Source organism: Rhinopithecus bieti, unplaced genomic scaffold, assembly GCF_001698545.2.
Source record: "Rhinopithecus bieti isolate Rb0 unplaced genomic scaffold, ASM169854v2 scaffold_14215, whole genome shotgun sequence".
In the NCBI taxonomy this organism is placed as follows: Eukaryota; Metazoa; Chordata; class Mammalia; order Primates; family Cercopithecidae; genus Rhinopithecus; species Rhinopithecus bieti.
Genome location: NW_016808057.1, coordinates 465877 through 489181, shown reverse-complemented (window position 1 = coordinate 489181; position 23305 = coordinate 465877). Strand labels below are relative to the sequence as shown.

Genomic DNA, 23305 nt, shown 5'->3' with positions numbered 1-23305 from the left:
ATATATATATATATATATATATATATATATATGGTGTATGATGTGATCTTTTGATATACACATACTTTGTGAAATGATTACCATGATTGAGCTAATTAACATATCCATTACCTCACATAGTTACCTTTGATTTGTGTGTGTGTGATAAGAACATATTAAGTCCACTGTCTTAGCAAATTTGAAGTATACAATATACCTACAGTGACAAGGGTTCTGTTTTCTCCACATCCTCACTAACACTTATATTTTGACATTTTTATAAAAGCCATCCTAATAGGTGTTGGGTAATATCTCATCATGGTTTTATTTGCATTTCCTTGACGATTAGTGTTGTTGAGCAAACTTTCTTTCTTTTTTTAAATTTAACTTTTATTTTAAGTTCAGGGGTACGTGTGCAGGCTTGTTACCTAGGTAAACTTATGTCATGGGGGTTTGTTGTACGATTATGTTGTCACCCAAATATTAAGCCTAGTACTCATTATTTTTCCTGATCCTCTCCCTACTCCCACCTTCCACCCACCAATAAGCCCCAGTGTGTGTTGTTCCCCTCTATGTGTCCATGTGTTCTCATCATTTAGCTCCCACTTATAAGTAAGAAAATGGAGTATTTAGTTTTCTGTTCCTGTGTTAGTTTGCTAAGGATAATGGCCTCCAGCTCCATCCATGTTCCTGCAAAGGACATGATCTCATTCTTTTTTATTACTGCATAGTATTCCATGGTGCATATGTAGCACATTTTCTTTATGCAGTCTATCATTGAGGGGCATTGATGTTGATTCCATGTCTTTGCTATTGTGAAAAGTGCTGCAATGAACATACATGTGCATGTATCTTTGTAATAGAGTAATTTATATTCCTTTATATACCCAGTAATGGATTGGTAGGTCGAATGGTATTTCTGTCTTTAGGTCTTTGAGGAACTGCCACACCATCTTCCACAATAGTTGAACTAATTTACACTACCACCAACAATATAGAAGCATTCCTTTTTCTCAGCAAACTCACCAGCATCTGGTATTTTTTGACTTTTTATAATAGCCATTGTGACTGGCATGAGATGGTATCTCACTGTGATTTTGATTTGCATTTCTCTAATGATCAGTGATATTGACCTTTTTTTCACATGATTCTTGGCTGCATGTATGTCTTCTTTTGAAAAGTGTCAGTTCATGTCCTTTGCCTACTTTTTAGTGGGGTTGTCTGTTGCTTGTAAATTTAAGTTCCTTGTGGGTGCTGGATATCAGACCTTTGTCAGATGTGTAGTTTGCAAAAATTTTCTCCCATTCTGTAGGTTGTCTGTTCATTCTGTTGATAGTTTCTTAAAGGGAAAGCTTTCAGTTTTTCCCCATTGTTTAGGATATTAGCTGTGTGGTTTTCATATTGACTTTTATTTTATTTATTTATTTATTTTTGAGACAGAGTCTGGCTCTGTCATCCAGTCTGAAGCACAGTGGTGTGATCTTGGCTCACTGCAACCTTCACCTTCCAGGCTCAAGCCATGCTCCCATCTCAGCCTCTTGAGTAGCTGGGACTACAGGCATGCACTACCACACCTGGCTAACTTTTGTATTTTTTGTTGAAATGGAGTTTTTCCATGTTGCCCAGACTGGTCTTCAACTCCTGAGCTCAAGCAATCCACTCACCTCAGCCTCCCAAATTGCTGGGATTATAGGTGTGAGTCACACACCTGGCTTTGATCTTTATTTTCTTAAGTTCCTTCTATACGTATTTTATTGACAGTTTTAATCATGAAAGGATGTTGAACTGTGTCAAATGCTTTTTCTGTGCCTATTGAGATGATCGTGTGGTTTTCTTCTTTCATTTTGTTAATGTGTTGTATCACATTTATTGATTTGCATATGTTGAACTAACCTTGCATCCCAGGGATAAATCCCACTTAATCATGATATATGATCCTTTTAATATACTATAAAATTTTGTTTGCTAGTTGAAAATTTTTGTATCTGTGTTCATCAGGAATGTTGGCCTGTAGGATTATTTTCATATAGTGTCATTGTCTGGGTTTGGTATCAAGATGATGATGACCTCATAGAAAAAATTTGGAAGTGTTCCTTCTTCTATTTTTTTGGAGGAATTTAACATGGACTGCTATTAAGTCTTCATTGAATGTTCAGTAGAATTACCTATGAAGTCATTGGTCCTTGAATTTTTTTTCGTTGTTGGGAGGTTTTGTTTGTTTGTTTGTTTCGAGATGGGGTCTTGCTTTGTCACCCAGGATGGAGTGCGGTGGTATGACCATGGTTCACTGCAGCCTCAACCTTCCAGGCTCAAGTGATCCTCTCACCTCAGCCTTCCAAGTATCAGGCACCACAGGCATGCACCACCATGCCCAACTAATTTTTTTATCATTGTAGAGACAGGTCTCTCTATGTTGCCCAGGCTGGTCCTGAACTCCTGAGCTCAAGCAATCCTCCCATCTCAGCGGAAGATTTCTTAATACTGATTCAATCTCCTTATTTGCTAGTGGTATGCTCAGGTTTTCCGTATCTTCATGATTCAGTTTTGGTAGATTGTATATTTCTAGGAATTTCTTCTAATTTACCCAGTTTTTTGGCATATAATTGTTCATAATAATCTTATATGGTCCCTATTATTTCTTAGGTGTTTGTTGTAATGTCTCCTCTCCCAATTCTGATTTTAATTATTTGAGTCTTCTGTCTTTTTTTCTTGGTTACTCTACTTTTCAATTTTGTTTAACTTTTAAAACCAACTCTCAGTTTCATTGATTTTCTTTCTTCTTTTAATTCTCTATTTGACTTAAATCAACTCTAATCTTTATGATTTCCTACCTTCTGCTAACTTTGAGCTTAATTAGTTGGGGTTTTTTTCTAGTTTCTTAAGGTATAAAGTTAGGTTGCTTATGCAAAATCTTTCTTCTTTAATGTAGGCATTCATCACTATAAACTTTCCTTTTAGAACTGTTTTTTCTGTATCTCATAGGTTTTGGTATGTTGTATTTCATTTTCCTTTGTCTGGAGATACTTTTTAAGTTATCTTTTGAGTTTCTTTTACACTCAATGATGATTTAGGACTGTGTAATTTAATTTCCACATATTTGTGAATTTTACAGTTTTCTTGCTGTTATCTCTAGTTTCATTCCATTGTAGTTGGAAAAGATTCTTGGAATGATTTTGACTTTATTGAATTTGTTAAGACTTACTTTGTGACCTAATATGTGATCTATCCTGGAGAATGTTCCATGTACACTTGTGAAAAATGAGTATTCTGGTGCTGTTGAGTGGAAAGTTCTATGTAAGTCTGTTAGGTACATTTGGTCTACAGTGTTTTTCAAGTCAGATGTTTCATTATGAATTTTCTGTTTGGGTGTTCTATCCATTAGTGTAAGTTGGGTATTGAAGTATCCTACTATTGCAGTATTGCTGTTAATTTCTGTCTTTAGATCTGTCAATATTTGCTTAATATAGTATATTTAGGTCCTCTGATGTTTTGTATATAATGATATGGTTTGCCTCTGTGTCTCCATCCAAATCTCATCTCAAATTGTAATCCCCACATGTCGAGGGAGGCATCTAGTGGAGGTAATTGGATCATGGAGGCAGTTTCCCCCATGCTGCTCTTATAATAGTGTGTGAGTTCTCACAAGTTTAAAAGTGTTTGCCAGTTCCTTTTGCTCACTCCTCCCACCACATAAGACACACCTTCCTTCCCCTTCACCTTCCACCATGATTGTAAGTTGCCTGAGGCCTCCTCAGCCATAAAGAACTGTGAGTTAATTAAACCTCTTTTGTTTGTAAATTACCCAGTCTCAGGCAGTTCTTTATAGCAGTGTGAAAATGGACTAATACAATATATTTATAGTTGCTATATCTTTCTGTTGAATTGACCCTTTTAACATTATACAGTGGTCTTTCACTCTAAAGACAGTTCTATATTTCAAATGTATTTTTCTTCTATTGTCATTCCTGCTTTCTTTTGGTTACCATTTGCATGAAATATCTTTTTTTAGCCATTCACTTTCATGTGTGTCTTTAAATCTAAAGTGAGTCTCTTGTAAACAGAATATTACTGGATCCCATTTTCTTAATCCATTCAGCCACTCTATGTCTTTTTATTGATGAGTTTAATCCATTTACATTCATGGTAATTATCTATAACACAGGACTTATTATTGCCATTTTGTTAGTTATTTTCTGTTTTATGGTTCCTTTGTTCCTTTCTTTGTGATTTGATTTTTTTTTTTATAGTGGTATGCTTTGATTTCTCTCTCTTTATCTTGCATATGTCTACTAGAAGTTTTTCTTAGATTTAAAGACACACATGAAAGTGAAAAGATAAAAAAAGATACTTCATGCAAATGATAACCAAAAGAAAGCAGGAGTGACTATAGAAGAAAAAATAGATTTTAAATCTAAATTTCATTGTAATCACAAGGAACATCTTATAATTATGTTATAACAGTTAGCTTATTTTAAGCTGATAATAACTTCAATTTCATACAAAAACTCTACACTTTTAGTTCTAACACATACAGTTTATGTTATTAATGTCAAATTATATCTATTAATATCATGTATCTATTAACAAATTATTATGGCTTTAGTTATTTTTAATACTTTTGTCTATTGTATTTTTATACTAGAGTTAGAAGTGATGTGCACACTGCCAATTACAGGATTAGAGTATTCTGAATTTTACTATATACTTATCTTTACCAGTGAGTTACATATTTTCATATGTTTTCATGTTACTAATTAGCATCTTTCATTTCAATATGAAGAATGCCCTTTACTTTTCTTATAAATCAGGTCTAATGGTGATGAACTCCCACTTTTGTTTGTCTAGGAAAGTCTGTCTCTCCTTTATTTCTGAAGGACAGCTTTGTCAGATATGGTATTCTTGGTTGGCAGTTTTTTCTTTCAGCACTTTGAAAATATCATCCTACTCTCTCCTGGCGTGCTAGTTTCTGCTGATAAATCTTCTGATAGTCTTATGTATATTTCCTTGTATGTGACAGGTAACTTTTCTCTTGCTGTATTCAAAACACTCTGTCATTGACTTCTGATCATAATGGGTCTCCATATAATCTTCTTCAGGTTGATCCTGTTTGCAAACTTTTCAGGTTCATGAACCTGATGTCTATATCCCTCCCCAAGATTTGGGAAGTTTTCAGCCAATTTTTTAAAAATAAGATTTCTTCCCATTTCTCTTTTCTTTCAGAGGCTCTCATAATGCATATAGGTTTGGTTGATGGTGTTTTATAAATCTCTTAGGCTTTCTTTATTTTTAAAATTCTTTTTTCTTTCTTTTTTCAATCTCCTTGGATTGAAAAATAACATATGATGTGTCTTTGAGTTCACAGATTCTTTCTCATGCTTGATCAAGTTTGTTGCTTAAACTCTGTATTGAATTTTTCAGTCCAGTAATTGTGTTCAGCTCCAGAATTTGGTTCTTTTTTATTATTTCTATCTTGTTGTTAAACTTCTGATTTTGTTCATGTATTATTTTCCTGAGTCAGTAAGTTGTCTATCTGTGGTGTTTTATAGCTCACTGAGCTTTCTTAAAATAATTTTTTTTAATTATTTGTCAGAAAGTTCATAGATCTCCATTTCTTTGGGTTCAGTTATTGGAATATTATTGTGTTCCTTTGGTGGAATCATGTTTTCTTGATTTTTTTTCATGTTCTTTGAAGTCTTTCATTATTATCTTCACATTTGAAGAATCAGTTAGCTCCTCCAGTCTTTACTGACTGGCTTCAAGAGAGAAAGATTTTACCAGTCATCCAAGCTAGAAATCTGCAGGGCCTCTTAAATCTTTTCTATGGATGCACCTGCTCCACTTCTCTTGTTCCAACAAGGAGTGTTTTATGGAAACATCTGAATATAGATCTGCTTTACCTAGCACTTAGAAAAGTTTACTACCATATAGAAAAATGATAGCTTACATTATTATACAGTGTTTTGGGTAGACATTAAATACTGTATCTTGAGTAGACCATACCTATTCAGCTTAGTCAAGATATCATTGCTGCTCATTGACTCAGACAATTAAATGTTGAGGTAACCCTGTCATCCCAGGTCATATACAGGGGTCACTCTAATCCCAGCAAGTGACACAGCAAATTGGAAAGTGTCTGGTTCACTGGTAGGCTTTCAAGTTCTAACAAAACAAACTTACTGGTCATATATAGCTGAGAGTCTATTTTGTGACTGCTGAATTAGCCACAGGGAAAATCAAAAACCTAGGTAGGGAGACCCAGCTGAATTGGTTTTCAGCCTCCATCCTGTTCTAGTATCAGCACTCCTATCCAGTGCCTTCAATAGCATCCTTCCTTTTTATGTATTTGCAGGGCTTCTACCAGCATCCTCGCTGGGACTCCAGGCCATCACTGTGGTTTCCTGTCACCCCACCCTAAGTGGAAAAAGGAAAAGTGAAAGAGTTTTCTCTTCAAGTGTAACCATTCTTTTAGCCAATGCAGAAAGCCTGGCTTACTAAGAAATAAGCCCACTAATAATAACACTTAGGGCTAATGAGCCCAAGGGTTGGCTAACCTAGGAGGCAAATACTACCTTGGTAAATACCACCTTGAATTATAAACTGAGCCTTCATTCCAGGTACAGCACCAACCTCTTCAAAGAATGTAATTCTGCTCTGTCTCTGAGTAGGGTCCCTGCAGCTCAGAACTCAGTCTGAAGACTGGAACCACCTTTATAATTTTCTTCTTTGATACGTTATCTCTTTGACAGGTCCACAATCCCTTACCCACAATTCTGAGATAGAAGGGATACTGAGCACCAAACAACTTTCATAATTTTACAAGCAGAACCTGAATTTATGTGGTGTAAGGCTATGAGCAGTATCTATTTATCTCACTTTGTGGGAATAGTCTTACATTTAGCCAAAGAAATATTATTGTGTTGAATTATAGGCCAAGGATATTATGTAATATACAGCATATGTGTCATATTACCTTTCTAAGATCCAAAAATATCTCTGAACTCCAAAACACATCTGTCCCCATGAGTTTTGGATAAAGGCCTAGGAATCTGTAGTAAATTCAGAATTTGTTCTAGAGTATTCCTTCTATTTTCCATAGGGGCTGAGGTAATTATGTAGGATATGTGGCTAAAAGGAGAAGGTCACATAAGGAATTAGAAATCTTCATAATGTAATGGGGAATTTAGTGGGAGGCAAGTATTTTTATAGAGCCAGGAGTTAGGATCAAGTCTTTCCAAAGCAATGAAGAAGACACCATTTCCTCCTTGGCAGCCAGTTCTCCATCTCTCTGAATACCATGTGACTGATATTCACAAAGAAAGAAATATATTTCTTAATTCAGTGTAGAGGTCACCTTGGGATAAGAAGTACCTTCTCCACATAAGCAAGTTTTTTAAAAATGATTTGATTTCCAAGCTAACCCAGAAAAGTGTGCTACTGGAGTAATTAAAATAGTAGAATTTGCAATATGTGATAAATTCATTGTATGAGCAAATCTAGGAATCTGAGTTCTTTTCACATTACTCTTTATGTAGGAAAATATATTTGGCATCCTAATAATGAATTACAAAATGCCATGTGGAACACAATGCACTTCTGCATTGGCTGTTGCCTGTGCTATCCAGAGTGTTTTTCTGATTAATTAAGTCATCACTTGTTACTCAGAAATATTTATTGAGCACTTGTAATAGGTACTAGGAATAAAGGGCTCAACAGAAAAGAAAATGAAGCATGCTGTATGAAGTTTAGGCTCTAGGGGCAAAAAAGAACAGGGAAAAAAATTTAAACAGTTTAAAATAAACTCATCTTAATGTAAAATTAAGTATTTAATAAAGTTACATATTTTGTTGTAATTTTATTCAAAACCTTCCTATACTGAGTTTCCTCTTACTTAAGGCAACTTATATCTCCACACACTGAAAGACTTACATAGAGGAACATAAAAGTCTCTAAACTTTCACAAAGGTCAGAAAGATTTTCTAAATACATATAATTATCCCCCAAGTTCTGCTAATAAGGAAGAGGCTAGCTAGAATAAAACAACTTATGACGTTCACGGTGGAATAATAGCATCATTTTTTCAAGCATTAGATGTTGAGCAGTATTTAAATCTTAAAATAATATAGATGAAATTTGTTGTTTTTAAAAAAATCCACCACTTTGCCAAAAGAGGATGGAATGCTAAAGTCTGATAACTATTGTCCACATTTTTAGAAAGTTTGTCACAAAATGCTGCATGCCATACTTTTGAAAACAATTGTGCTGCTATTGAAATGCTAATGTTAAATTCTCTGAGTGGAAATCAAAAGACAATAGCTACCTCCCCTGAAATCAGGAAATCCCAGGATTGTACAGTCCCAACCCTAGGAAATGAAACCTTTTGTGATTCTAATATCTGGTAGACAGGAAAATGTCAAGGAAAGCAAAAAAAGTTAAGCCCCTTAGTTTTCTTTCTGGTAGCTAGTAGAGGGAGTTAAAAGTACCAAGGTCAACAGAATGGGAAGCTGTGGGTAAAAAGCACATATTAGGATCACTTGTTACCTTAGACGAGTTTGCATCAAGAACATGATGCCAAGAATGGAAAGTCAGTCCATGCTTGATATTAGCCCCCTAAAGGAACAACAAAGAAATAACCAATTCCTAAGTGAAATCATGGGCATATGCAACTACTACTCTATTTTCAGATTCCTAAAAGAAATGAGGAATATAGGCAGAAAATGCTAGCCTGGAAATCAACATCAGGATCCTCAAGAGTGGCAGATTATGACAGGGGAGTCTTGGGTTCCATACTTGATAGAGTCGTTAACTGGAAAAATTTGGAAATTCATTAACTGGGAAAACCAAATTCATCCAATAGGCCTTTGTTCCACGTCTAGAATGATTAAGCATTGATCTTGGCACTAAGAGGAGGAGAGGAAGAGGAGTGCATTACAAAGGTGTATAAGACACCATATCCGTACAACCCTGTACACATGTAACAATAAATCACAGAAGAATAATTATACAACGTAACAACAAAAAATAAATCATGAATACTCATAGGACACTTTCTACAGGTCATATCCCATTCTAAACACTCTCCATGTTTTAATTATCACAACCACTCTTTCATTTTCTACACTGAGGAAACCAAAGCTCAGAGACGTTAAGTTACTCACTCAAGGTCACACAACTTAGATCATGGATTTAAACCCAGGTTCCAGAGGCTGCTTACTCTTAACCACCCATAATGAGACACACAAAAGATTTTAATCCTGACTATGATTGGAGATGCAGAATAAGGTGCGGAGGTAGGAAGAGGAGTAGAGGAAGCTTCTGGGAAGAACTGGTAGTTGAGTTCTATGTTGCCCATTTGGACCCAATATAACCTCCCTGGACCTGTTTATCTCCAAACAAATGGGATTGATGACATTATCTCTAAAATCCCTTTGGCTCTTTTAATTACTTCTTAATTCATCTGTGACATCACCAGAGATAGTACATTGTGGGAAAGGAGCAACCTTTGAAAACCAACACAACTAAATTATTAGTTGTGTGATTTGGGTGAGTTATTTGCCATTCCTGAACCTAAACTTCCTCAATGGTACACTAAGACAATCCTCACAGAGTTGTAAAGATTAAATAATCTGTGCGAGGCACAGTGCCTGGCACAGAGGAAGCACTCAATTGATTTCCCCACTCCCTTTCTTTTTCTTTAATTGCATATAATCTCAGTCCTTGAATTCATCTAAATCTAGTGAACCAGATCATTATATGATTAGCTGCACATTATTAGAATACCCTTTGTCAGTAGATAGCAAAAGATAGTCTCCTTGAGGATACCCCTTTTTTTTTTTAATCTAGAAAGTTCTAAGTTGCCATCCTGCTGTTTTATATTAAAACACCATTTGCTTTCCTTGGTTCTTTTGATTATACAACTCAACAAACTTAGTAAACAGTCACACGATAAGCTAGGAACCAAGTAGTAAAGATGCATACCATTCATAAACCATGACTGATATGGCCTAGGAGGTTTTCAACAGATATTACATAGATTATATAAAGCCAAAGAAAAGTGTAGTTAAGAGTTTAAAATGTTCTAGTGTTACATACTGAAATAAATATTTGAATAAAAGTAGGCAGAAAAAGTCCTGCCTAAAAACTCATTTGTCATAATTTGAAGCTTTATTGTCAAAGACTAAGTAAAGGCAGAGAAAAGGAGGCATTTATCCACAGAAAAAAAGTAAATATAGAGACAAAGATCATATTTGTGTCTAAAAGAAAAAGGATATGTGTGTTGTTGTTTAGACCTTCATTCTATTATTTTACTAATTCAGAATACATTTTTTTACCAGCTCTGGCTAAAGAAGTTTGAGGCTTTTGTTTTACTTTTAAAATTGAGATTTAACTTATATATATTAAAATGCATAAATCTCAAGCATACACTCAATTTTTATATATGCATATACCCATGTAACTAACCACCACCTAGATCAATATGTAGAACATTTCCAATGCCTCTAAAAGTCCTCTACCCACTTCTCAGTCTACAGCCCCAAGGCAATCACTATCTAAACTTTTAAACAGAGAAGATAACAAAAGTAGAAAATGAAAAAGAAATCCTAAATTTGATTTCGTTAAGTTTTCTGCTGTGTACTATTTACAGAGCTTACTTATTGGAGGTTAAGTAACCCCTGGATACCCAAGGCTTTAAGGAATTAGGTCACTGGGTGAAAACTGAAAATCATAGCTGGGGCTTAAGAGAAGCAGCCTTTAGGTTTTACTGTGGAAGAATCAGATTACTGATGATTTCTTTCTTCTAGAGAAAATAGGTAAAGAAAGCATCTGGAGAAATAAGCCAGATAGCTTACAACCTCACTGTCAACATGGTTTTCAATGAAGTTTGAACACAAATTCTGTTTTGTGGTTCTAAAAGCCAAGGTAAGTAATAACAATAACAAATTCTTTATTGGGTCATAAAGCTATCTGCTCTGTGCATAAAGAAATGCTTCTGATTTGACATCAATGGAGCATGAGCTTGAGTGTTTTTCAAGTAATTGTGATAATTTTACATTCTTGCCACATTTGCTTTCACCCCACCTTTCTGATAAATTTCAAGCCATTTAATAGAAGTACGAAGTACAGTGAGTGACAGAGATAAGTAGCCTACTTGGACAGCAAGGCAATCAGATCCAAGATTTTGGTTCATTAGGTGCGTAGTCTAAACAACTGAGCTAATATGATATTTTAGTTGGGTCCCTACTATAGATTGGCTGTCAACGAATGTTACAGACAGGGATACCTGTTAAGATGGAAAAGAGTCTCTATTATAAACATGCCAGAACAGCAGAACTAAATCAACACTGTCCTAAGAAAACCAGGACATACAGTCACCCTAGCTATCATAAGCCTCTATTCCGTTAGAGTTCATATTGATTAACTCTTCATTCCAATGACTCTTTTACCACTTTGGGGTGGCAAAAGCATCTTCCTTTCCTTCCTCTCACAAGAGGAAGAAAAAACAAATAGACAAGAGAGATTATGGCTGAATATAGCAAGTTAAACATAAAAATGACTCTGATCTAAATATACAGGCTTAACTTCTGACAAGGATTCAGCATAAATAGGGTTGAGGATTCAGATGGGGACAGAGGTCACATCTCGTATATCTTTAGTAACTTCCTCTAGCACATGGCATAATACTCCACACACTGTGGGTTGCCATTAAGAGGACTGATGAACTAAGGGAGGGCAATATTCTCAATTTGTAAAACTACTACTCTGGTTAATAATGATGTGATAGTGGTGATAATCAATAATGGATATGAATTGAGTGCTATGTGCCTGGTATAGTGTGCTAAGTCCTTTGTATATATTATCTCTTTATATTGCTTAATGATTCTATATTATTTTTGGGTTTTTTAATGATTATCTTTCTATTTTTTATAATTTCAACTTTTACTTTAGACTTGAGGTATGCAGGCTTGTTACCTGCATATTGCCTGATGCAGAGGTTTGGGGTACGATTGATCTCATCACCCAGGTCCTGAGCATAGTACCCAGAGGTTTGTTTTTCAACCCTTGCCCCCCTCCTTCCCTGCTCTATTAGTTCGCAGTGTCCACTGTTGCCATCTTTATGTCCATAAGTAACTGATGTTAAGGTCCCACATATAAGTGAAAACATGTGATATTTGGTTTTCTGTTCCTGTGTTCATTCACTTAGGATAATGACTTCGAGCTGCATTCGTGTTGCTGCAAAGGACACGATTTCATACTTTTTATGGCTGCATAGTATTCTATGGTATCTATGTGCCACATTTTCTTTATCCAGTCCACCATCGATGGGCACCTAGGTTGATTCCATGTCTTTGCTATTGTGAATAGTGCTGCAAGGAACATACAAGTGCGTGCATCTTTTTGGTAGAATGATTAATTTTCTTTTGGATATATACTCAGTAATGGAATTGCTGGGTCGAAATGGTAGTTCTGTTTTAAGTTCTTTGAGAAATCTCCAAACTTCTTTCCACAGTGGCTGAACTAATTTACATTCCCACTAACAGTGTAACAACTGTTGTTATTATACACAACAACATTCCCCTTTCTCCATAGCCTCACCAGCATCTGTTGTTTTTTGACTTTTTCATAATAACCATTCCAACTGGTATATGGTATCTCCTTGCGGTTTTGATTTGCATTTCTCTGATGTCAGTGATGTGGAACGTTTTTTCCTGTGTTTGTTGACTGTTTGTATGTCTTCTTTTGAGAAGTATCTGGTCACGTCTTTTGCTCATTTTTAAATAGGGTTATTTGCTTTTTGCTTGTTCAATTATGTAAGTTCCTTCTAGATTCTACATATTAGATCTTTGTCAGATGCATAGTTTGTGAGCATTTTCTCCCATTCTGTAAGTTGTCTGTGTACTCTGTTAATAGTTTGTATTGCTGTGCAGAGCTCTTTAATTAGGTCCCACTTGTCAGTTTTTGTTTGTGTTGCAGTTGCTTTTGAGGATAATCATAAATTCTTTCCCAAGGCCAATGTCCAAAATGGTGTTTCCTAGGTTTTCTTCTAGATTCTTGCAGTTTGAGGCCTTACATTAAAATATTTTATCCATCTTGAGTTAATTTGTGTATATGGTTAAAGATAGGGGTCCAGTTTCATTCTTCTACATATGGCTAGCCAGCTATCCTAGCACCATTTATTGAAAAGGGAGTCCTTTCCCCATTGCTTATTTTTGACAACTTTGTCAAAGATCAGATGATTGTAGGTGTGTGGCTTGATTTATGGGTTCTCTATTCTGTTCTACTGGTCTATGTGCCTGTTTCTGTACCAGTTCCATGCTGTTTCAGTTACTGTAACATTATAGTATAGCTTGAAATTAGGTGATTTGATGTCTCCAGCTTTGTTCTTTTTGCTTACAATTTTCTTGGCTATTTAGGCTCTTTTTTGGTTCCATGTGAATTTTAGAGTATTTTTTTCTTATTCTGTTAAAAATGATGTTGATAGCTTGATAGGAATAGCATTGAATCTGTATATTCCTTTGGGTAGTATGGCCATTTTAACAACATTGATTCTTCCAATTCATGAACATGGAGTGTTTTTCCATTTGTTTGTGTCATTTATGCTTTCTTGCTGCAGTGTTTTATAGTTCTCCTTGTAGAGATCTTTCACCTCATTGGTTAGATGTATTTCTGGTGTGTGTATGTGTGTGTGTGTCTATTTTAAATGAGACTGCATTCTTGATTTGGCTGTCAACTTGAACATTATTTGTGTATAGAAATGCTACTGATTTTTGTACATTGATTTTGTATCCTGAAACTTTACTAAGTCATTTATAAGTTCCAGGAGTCTTTAGGCAGAATCTTTAGGGTTTTCTAAGTATAGAATTATTTCGTCAGCAAAGAGAGATAATTTGACTTCATCTTTTCCTATTTGGATGCCTTTTATATCTTTCTCTTGCCTGATTGCTCTGACGAGGACTTCCAGTACTATGTTGAATAGGAGTAGTGACACTGGGAATCCTTGTTTGTTCCAGTTCTCAAGGAAAATGCTTCCAGTTTTTGCCTGTTCAATCTGATGTTGGCTATGGCTTTGTCATAGATGGCTCTTATTATTTTGAGGTAAGTTCCTTTGATGCCTAGTTTCTTAAGAGTTTTTATCATGAAAGAATGTTGGATTTTATCAAAAGCTTTTGCTGCATCTATTAAGATAATCATATGGTTTTTGTTTTAAATTATGTTTATGTGATGAACCACATTTATTGATTTGCATATAATGAAGGAAACTTACATCCCAGGAATGAAGCCTATTTGTTTATGAAGAATTAACTTTTGGATATGCTGCTGGATTCAGTTTGCTAGTATTGTCTTAAAATTTTTTGCATCTATGTTCTTCAGGGATATTGACCTATAGTTTTCTGTTTTTGTTGTGTCTTTGCCAGGTTTTGGTATCAGGGTGATGCTGGCTTTATAGAACGAGTTAGAAAAGAGTCCTTTCTCCTTGATTTTTTGGAATAGTTTCAGTAGGATTGGTACCAGTTCTTCTTTGTACTTCTAGTAGAATTTGGCTATAACTCCACCTGATCCAGGGCTTTTTCTGGTTAGCAGGTTTTTTTATTGCTGATTTCAATTTCAGAACTTGATATTGGTCTATTCAGGGTTTCAATTTCTTCCTGAATCAATCTTGGGGACTATGTGTTTCCAGGAATTTAGCCATATCCTCTAGAGTTTTTTAGTTTATATGCATGGAGGTGTTTATCATAGTCTCTGAGGATCTTCTGCATTTCTGTGGGATAGACTGTAATGTCACCTTTGTCATTTCTGATTGTGCTTATTTAGATCTTCTCTCTTTTTTCTTTGTTAATCTAGCTAGCAGTTTGTTGATCTTGCTTAACTTTTCAAAAAGACAACTTTTGGTTTCATTGATTCTTTGAATGGAATTTAGTCTCCATTTTGTTCAGTTCTTGTCTGATTTTAGTTATTTATTTTCTTCTACTAACTTAGGGGTTTGTTCTTGTTTTTCTAGTTTCCCTAGGGGTGATATTAGATCATGAATTTGAGATCTAACTTTTTGAGGTGGGCATTTAGCACTATAAACTTTCCTCGTAACATTGCTTTTGCTGCATCCCAGAGATTTTGGTATATTGTGTCTCTGTTTACATTTCTTTCAAATAATTTTTTGATTTCTGCTTTAATTTTGTTGTTTATCCAAAAGTAATTAAGAAGCAAGTTTTTTAATTTCCATGTAATTGTGTAGTTTTGAGAGATCTTCTTGGAATCAATTTTCGTTTTTATTCTACTGCATTCTGAGTATGGCGGGTATGGTTTCAATTTTTTTTAATTTATTGAGACTGAGCATGAGGTTGAGCATGGGATCAATCCTGGAGTATGTTCCATGTGCAGATGAGAATATATATTCTGTGGTACATGGGTGGGGTGTTCTGTAGACGTCTCTTAGGTCCAATTAGTCAGGTATTGAATTTAAGTCCAGAAATGTCTCTGTTAGTTTTCTGCCTTGATGATCTGTCTAAGGCTGTCAGTGGGATGTTGAAGTGCTCCACTAGGATTGTGTGACTGTCTACGTCTTTTTGTAGGCCTAGAGGTGCTTGTTTTATGAATCTGGTGGTGCTCCAATGCTGTGTGAGCATATATTTAGGATAGTTAAGATTTCTCATTGAATTGAACCTTTTATCCCTAATGATTCTATAAAACAGTTGCTACTACTATTCCAGTTTTCCCCATAGATAAGAAAATTGTGGCTTAGAGAAGATAAGTCACTTGCCCAAGGTAGTAAAGTGCATATTAGGATTCTTAGATTAATCTGACTCTTAACCATTGCCTTATTCTACCCCCAGTCAGGACTCTCTTATCTCCAGGACAACTCCCTCAACTAGCTCAAACAAGGAGAGTTGTTTACTAAAAAAAACCATTAACAATCCCTTAGACATCCAGTGCAGAAAAGTAAATACTGTAGGACCACCTGGGAAATACAGCTAAGAAGCCAGAAATCAAGACTATTCCAACCAGTTCTCACCACCTGATTCTTTGTAGTGTCTACTGCAAATTTATATAATATTTTTTCAAAATCTGGGGGCTTCAGATTCTATAAGACCAATGTCTGTCTATTTCCAATGTCTGAATCACCCTCTGATAGGTGTCTTATTAGACAGCTTATTATATATTTGTTGATATGTAATAAAGATAACTTTTTAATTTGATTTCCTCAACTACTAAAAATAAAAACTAAATCTGATTTTAATTTGTCTGGGATTTTAACACACAGGGAAATGTTCTGTTTTCATCTGGTATTCTTGTATGTTGTTGTTGAGACAGGGTCTCACTCATCACCCAGGTTGCAGTGCAATGGCTCAGTCAGTCACGGCTCACTCTACCTTTGATCTTCTGGACTCAAGTGATCCTCCTGTCTCAGCCTCCCAAATAGCTGGGACTATAGGCACATGCCACCATGCCTGGCTAATTGTTTTAATTTCTTTTTTTGTAGAGACAGTGTCTCACTATGCTGCCCAGGCTAAGCTCAAACTCTGGGGCTCAAGCGATCTTCCTACCTCAGCCTCCCAAAGTGCTGGGATTACAGGCATGAGCCACCATGCCCCACTTGGTATGTGTTTAAATGTAGAAGCTAATGCAAATGACAGAGCCCTATAGGAAGATGGTAAATGCACTTATCTTCTCAGGTGAATAGACTTCAATAACTACCCTCTCCTCATGAAAATGTTTTTAAGGTTTTGAAATTGGTTTATACAACATTTCTATGTAAAAAGTCTCCCCTATCCCATTCCTGTAGTTTGTCTATATAAAGACAGAAAGAAGAGATACTGCTATAACTATGCAATCTGGGGCCCTTTCCTTAGGGTCAGTAGTTCTGTTACTTCAGCGCTGTATTCCATTAATAGAATCACATTCCAGTACAAAGCACAGAGCTTGGACTAGAGCCCAGTTCTCCTGACTTCCAGCCTAGAGCCTGTTCTAAAAGTTGTTCAGATGCATGGAGGATGCAGGGGGTGGACAACTGGAAATGAGAGGTTTGTGCGTGACCCAGAACAAAAGAACACAAAGCATCAAATGAGCAGCCCTTTTCCCTTCTCTTCATTTAACACCATGATGTCACCTGGCACTAAGTGTCTGTTTGTAATATGGTTTCTGAGTAAGGTTCTGTGTGTGTATGTTTTGTAAATATCTGTTTATTAATATGTACCTCCTACTGGACTGCAAACTCACTTATAGTAATCATGGTGCTTATATATTTTTATATCTCCATCACCCAGAATATGGCCTGACACGTAAAAGGCATGCAAAATGTTTGTTGGAAGGAAGGAAGCCAGGAAGGAAGGAAGGGCGGGAGGGAGGGAAAGAAGGAGGGCTACACAATTTGCCTCAAATGAAAGTTCTATTTAAAAGATTCAACCAAAAGTGAAAGTAAAGAAAATCTATGGCTACTTGAGAAAAGTAGAAAACTTTCTTATGTGCCTGAGGAGTAGAAGTCTTCTGCATTCCCTTCTGTCTTGTTCCCCTTTCCTTCCTTGTTTCAACTTATTTGTTTCGAATGATTTTAAAATGAATAGTGCTACATAGAGAAAAGACTGAAGAAACGATAACAAAATGCTATAATAACAGAAATTGTCAAAAAAGAAAAGAAAATATATTTAAAAGACAAAAGTCAGAAGAAGCAATAAAAAGTATATACATGATAGAAAGAAAATGTGTAATATACAGACACTAACCATGATTAAATATTAACTACTTCAAAATGATCTGTCAGTTGCAATGCATGGATTGCATTGTTAAAACATTTCACACGGAGAAAAAGAACATGCCAATCATGGCAGGAGGAAAGAGAAAGGCCAGGACTAATATTGATGGTGTGATCATCAGTTCCCAAAACAAGGCAAGGAAGTAGCAGTATGAATGTTTCTCTGAGAAAATGTGAGAGATTCCATAACTCTAAATTGTTGCCTGTGGATTATAAACAGTGATTTTTGGACTTGCTCCGAGTCTAAACCATCTGAGAGTCATGGGACCTTTCTAATCTGGTAGAGGCACTTGCACTCCACTAGGAGTCATCTGGTAAGCAGCATGAACCAAATATTTTCCTTTTTGTTACAGGGAGGAAATTGATATCATAGTTCTTTTTCACTTCTTTTCTTCCTGCAAAGTGAAAAAAGAGTAATTATTCAACATTAGAACATCTCAGATCGGTAAGAGTTCCATAGGAGTATGGTTGAAATTCAGTGGTTAGAAACAACCACTCAGTGATTCATTCACTCAACAAATATTTATTGAGCCTCTAACATGAACTAGGCACTGTGAACGCAGGGGTGAACATGACCAACAAGGTTCTTGTCTTTGAGAAGATTCCATTCTTGTGGGAGAGGACAGATAATAAACCAAAGGACAGAAAACATATTTTCTGTGAGATGCCATCCTTCTCCCACCAACCTTCTCCTCCTCCCTTATACTCCAGGCACAGTGGAGAACACTGGCCTTCTTTCCATTCTTAAAATATGCCAAGCCCAGTCCTGGCTCAGGGTCTGTACCTTCACTCTTCCCTCTGGCTGGCAAGCTCTGCAACCAGACCTTCCCATTGCTTCCTCCTCACTGAAGGCTCAGCCAAGATGTCATCTCTCAAAGAAGCCTCCCTGATCATCCCGTAAAACAGGCCTCCCTCAAGTTCTATCCTTTTCTATTTTATTTTCTTTATACCTCTTACCCATTGAAACTGTGTTATTTATGTACTGACTTGTTAAATTTTCAGTCTCTCCCACTAGAATGTAAGATCCACAACAACATGGGTTTTGCCTGTTTTGTTCACTTCTATATATCATGCATTTACAACAGTACTGTTAGAAATGTCCATTTACCCACATGCCTAATGACAAAGTATCTATAGTCAGAGGGTCTAATCTATTATCTGCACTGTGATATCTGGTCTCCCTAGATGGCCCCCAGTGAGCTGGTATTCACATCTTGTATAGTTCTCTCACCTTGAATCTGGGCTAGCCCTATGGCTCACCTTTGACCAAGAGAATGCAGCATAGGAAAAGCTGCATGACCTCCAACTGTCTCACAGGAAGCCTTGTAGATTCTACCTTGGTGTTATAGGACACATGGTCTGGAGGATGCCAGAGAACAAGTCAAAAAAATCCAACTGTACTGAGATGGCCATGCTGTAAGGCAGCCAAAGCTAGTCACGTGGAGTGCTGCACAGACACTGAAATGCTCAGCTGGCCCTCAGCTCTTCCAGCCATCCCAGCTGAAGCACCAGACCTGGGAATGAAAATTTCATCTTGCACATCCAGCTTAGCTGAGTCTTCAAATGACTTCAAACCCAGCCTTTATCTGAGTGCAAATGCATGAGTGACCACAAGTGACAACCATTCAGCTGAGCCCCGTCAATCCACAGAACCACGAGAGGTAATAATAAATTATTGTTTTAAGCTAGCAGGTTTTGAGGTAGTTAGTTATCCAGCAACAGATAACTGCAAAATACAGCCACCAAAGAAAGCTCTAGATTCAAACATTTCTTTCCCCACAAACATTGTATTCACACCTGAAGGTCCTTGGGCTTTCTCTCCAACACACTCTCCTACAAGATGTGTATCTTTGCTACCAACAAAATTTGTTTTACACTGTTCACTCTCCTACAACCCTAAAAGCACACCCCTGCAAGTCAGGAAAACTGGATCTTTGTTCTCATGAGACCACTGTAATTTTTCTCCAAGTCACTGAACTCTCTGAAAGCTTGGGCTTTGCTCTGAAAAATCATGGTGGAATTTTATTTTGAAATTGTGTTCAGTGTGCAGCAGGCCAAATAGAAAGTAAGAAAGAAAACAAATATATTAAACAGATACAAGCAGAAGAGTCCTAATTGAAGCAGGAGAGACTGCATTGAAATAGTAGCAGGAAATAGGCCCAGGAGTCAGAACACCTAAGTTCAAGTGCTGGGTCCTCCCCTCACTAGACCAAAGAGCCCTGGCCTCCTGCAGAACCCAGCGTGAAAACCACCATGCTGGATGATGGCAGGGGCCCTCCCAGTTCACACATGGTGATCTGTAACATTTGCCATATACAAAATGGGCATGTATTTTAAAACTTTGAGATAGATATTACTGTATTGTTTCTGTGGCATCATTTATTTTAATTCTTAAAAAATAACATGAACTGGAAGAGTTTTTTACTGCTTCTGCTTTCTCAATGAACCAGATTTAAATTAGTGTTTCAAAACTACCCTCTGGTCCCTGGACCAGCAATCCCTTGCCATCTTGCCTATTCCTCTGAACATGAGTGCTAAGCATAGTGGTTGCTTCATCTCTAGGAAGAGAAATAGAAGATTTCAAATATCCCAATCTGCAGTATCACTTGGCTTTGGAAACATTGGCTTAAAACTACTCTACTAAATTTTTTAATCTTATTTTCAAAGCCCTCCAGCATAGAAGATTCCATAATCTACTACAGAGTTCCATTCCAATGTTTCATGGTTATATTCATTGGAGACCTTTTCTTCTATTGACATAAATCATTCAACAAAGGCACCCATTCAGATAACGCTTCTCAACTTTCATTCTTACAATTTTTTTGAAATTCTTAGAATTAAGTTCTTCATTATCACTGTGTGTTTCTCTTCTGAACTCTCCATTTCCCCCCCATTTTCTTCTTTAGATACTGGCTTTAATTGAAAACAGGAATGGTCTGAGAAGTGTTCCTGGAATCCTTTTACTTATAAAATATCATGCATAGTTAAGTTATTACAGAGCTTCCAGGTTTCATCTTGATAAGGTCACCAACATCTTCTAAAACCTATCATCAGACAATATGCAAAAAATTACAGGCATGTGATGATACTTACCTATACTTATATTGGTTAATAAATACTCACCTCACCACATGTTTTAAGTTAGGTAACTATAATATTTGACCATGCATTGTGTATTAGTCCATTCTCACACTGCCATAAGGAATTACCTGAGATTGGGTAATTTATGAAGAAAAGAGGTTTAATCAACTCATGGTTCTGTGGGCAGTGCAGACTTCTGCTTCTGGGAAGGCCTCAGGAAACTTACAATCATGGTGGAAGGCAAAGGGGAAGCAAGGCACCATCCTTACATGGTGAAGCAAGGAGCGGGGAGAGAGAGAGCGAGAGAGCAAAGGGGGAGGTGCTACACACTTTCAAACAACCAGATCTCATGAGAACTCTATCACAAGACAGCACTAGGGGTGGTGCTAAACCATTAGAAACCACCACCATGATACAATCACTTCCCACCTCCAACACTCGGGATCCCAATTCAACATGAGATTTGGGTGGGGACACAGAGCCAAACCATATCAGCTTGCAACCAAATCTCCACTCAAGTCTCCAAGCACATTATTTGTACTTTTCCCACAAGACTATGAACAGATGCACAGTGTATGAGCTCAATGTTAAGGAAGACCAATATCTGACCAATATCAAACATCAAAGCTATTTGCATAGAAGCTCCCACCCACCAAAGGTGTTATGTCTGGCATCTTCTACCAAAGTGGTTTCAAAAACTAGAAAAAATATCACCTAGAAATCTTCTTTGCTTTTTCCACATGCGGTGACTCACGCCTGTAATCCCAGCACTTTGGAAGGCCAAGGTGGGTGGATCACCAGGTCAGAAATTTGAGACCAGCCTGGCCAATATGGTGAAACCTCATCTCTACTATAAATACAAAAATTAGCCGGGCGTGGTGGTGTGTGCCTGTAGTCCCAGCTACTCGAGAAGCTGAGGCAGGAGAATTGCTTGAACCTGGGAGGCAGAGGTTACAGTGAGCTGAGATCGTGCCACTGCACTCCAGCCTGGGCAACAGAGCGAGACTCTTTCTCAAAAAAAAAAAAAGAAAGAAAGAAAGAAAAGAAAAGAAATCTTCTTTGCTTTTGAAAACAAGAATTTAGATTCCCAGAGACTTACAGGAAGAAAAATAATGTCTCTTATTGGTGCAATATCAAAGGGCATCCTAAAACGTATTTTAGACATAATCTTTTTTTCTTGTCTCCTCTCTCAAGTATCATAGGCATAATCTTATATCTCTATTTTGTCACATGGCAATGACATTTCCTTTATTGTTTATCTGCTGTGCCTCTTGAATACTATATTCCATATATTACTGTAGAATAGCCCCAAGAATAAACAAATTAGGCAGTTGTTTAACAATACCTTTTAAATGTAAGCAAACATCAGTACGTAAAATAATGTAGCTTACTTTCTCCTTTCTAAGTCTTCCACTCTAGGAAAAGACTGATATTTTCCCTACCTGCCCTACCTTCCACTTCAACCTTAGCTGCTCCTTCTCACTTAAAACCACACCACTGGAAGACCTCATACCATGCACTAAAGAACTTCCAACTATTTCAGGGTAACTGAGCGCGCTTTAACTGAGCCGTAACCCACACTAAGACTGCTTTGAATACTTGCCCTTACTCATGCATTAAAAGAGTCCTGACCATAATTTCTCAAAAGGGTAAACATAGACTACCATATGACCCAGCAAGTCTACTCCTGGGTATATATCCAAAAGAAATGCAATCAGGGACTCAGACAAACATTTGCACACCCATGTTCTTAGCAGCATCATTCACAATCAACAAAAGCTGGCAATAACCCAAGGATCCATCAACAGATAAATGGGCAACCCAAATGTGGTATATATACATGCAATGGAATATCATTCAGCCACAAAACAAATGAAGTTTGGATATATGCTGTGACACGGATTGACCTTGAAAACATTACACTGAGTGAAATAAGCCAGGCACAAAAGGAAAAATATTGTATGATTCCACTTATATGAGGTAGCTAAAACAGACAAATTTATAGAGACAGAAAGTAAAATAGAGGCTACCAGAGGCTGGGAGGAGGTGGGAAAGAGACAGTTATTGTTTAATGGGTTTAATGGGAGTTTATGCTACGGATGATAAAAAAAGTTTTGGGTACAGATAAGTGGTGATAGTTAAATAACACTGTGAAAGTGTTGCATGCCACTGAATTATACACTTATTAAAATGATAAATAGTAATGTTGTGTATATTTTGCCACAATAAAAAAATTACTTAGGGGGGAAAAGTCAGTCTGATCTGAGATCTGTAATAAGAACTTGGAGGGCACCTGAGATTTTAGAGTCCCCATCTAAAGTTTGGGAAATTGACAACCTCATCTCTATTCCAAACCTATCCCTATCCTGAGGAGGGTGGGGATCTCAAGCAAAGACCTAGAGGTGAAGGCATCAGGAATGTCCCCAGGAAGAGACAGCTATGGGCACCAAGGAGACAGCCTTCAAGTTTTCAGGTCACCCAGAGCTTTCCCAATCCCATCTAGCA

General features: G+C 36.8%; 1 protein-coding gene across 7 annotated transcripts in view; it reads left to right on the top strand.

Moving 5' to 3' along the window:
- The window catches only part of GRAMD2B (GRAM domain containing 2B), a 117055-nt gene that overhangs the window by 25610 nt on the left and 68140 nt on the right, over window positions 1-23305 (top strand). Inside the window, exon 1 of one of the 7 annotated variants that reach the window (XM_017885362.1) lies at window positions 13957-14070. The exons of 5 other annotated variants lie outside the window; for them this stretch is intronic. In XM_017885362.1, the coding sequence (XP_017740851.1) occupies window positions 14051-14070 (20 nt within the window). In that variant the 5' untranslated portion in view covers window positions 13957-14050. Of the gene's footprint in view, window positions 1-13956; window positions 14071-23305 lie in introns of those variants that run through there. One more of the 7 variants, XM_017885361.1, reaches the window with a different exon arrangement.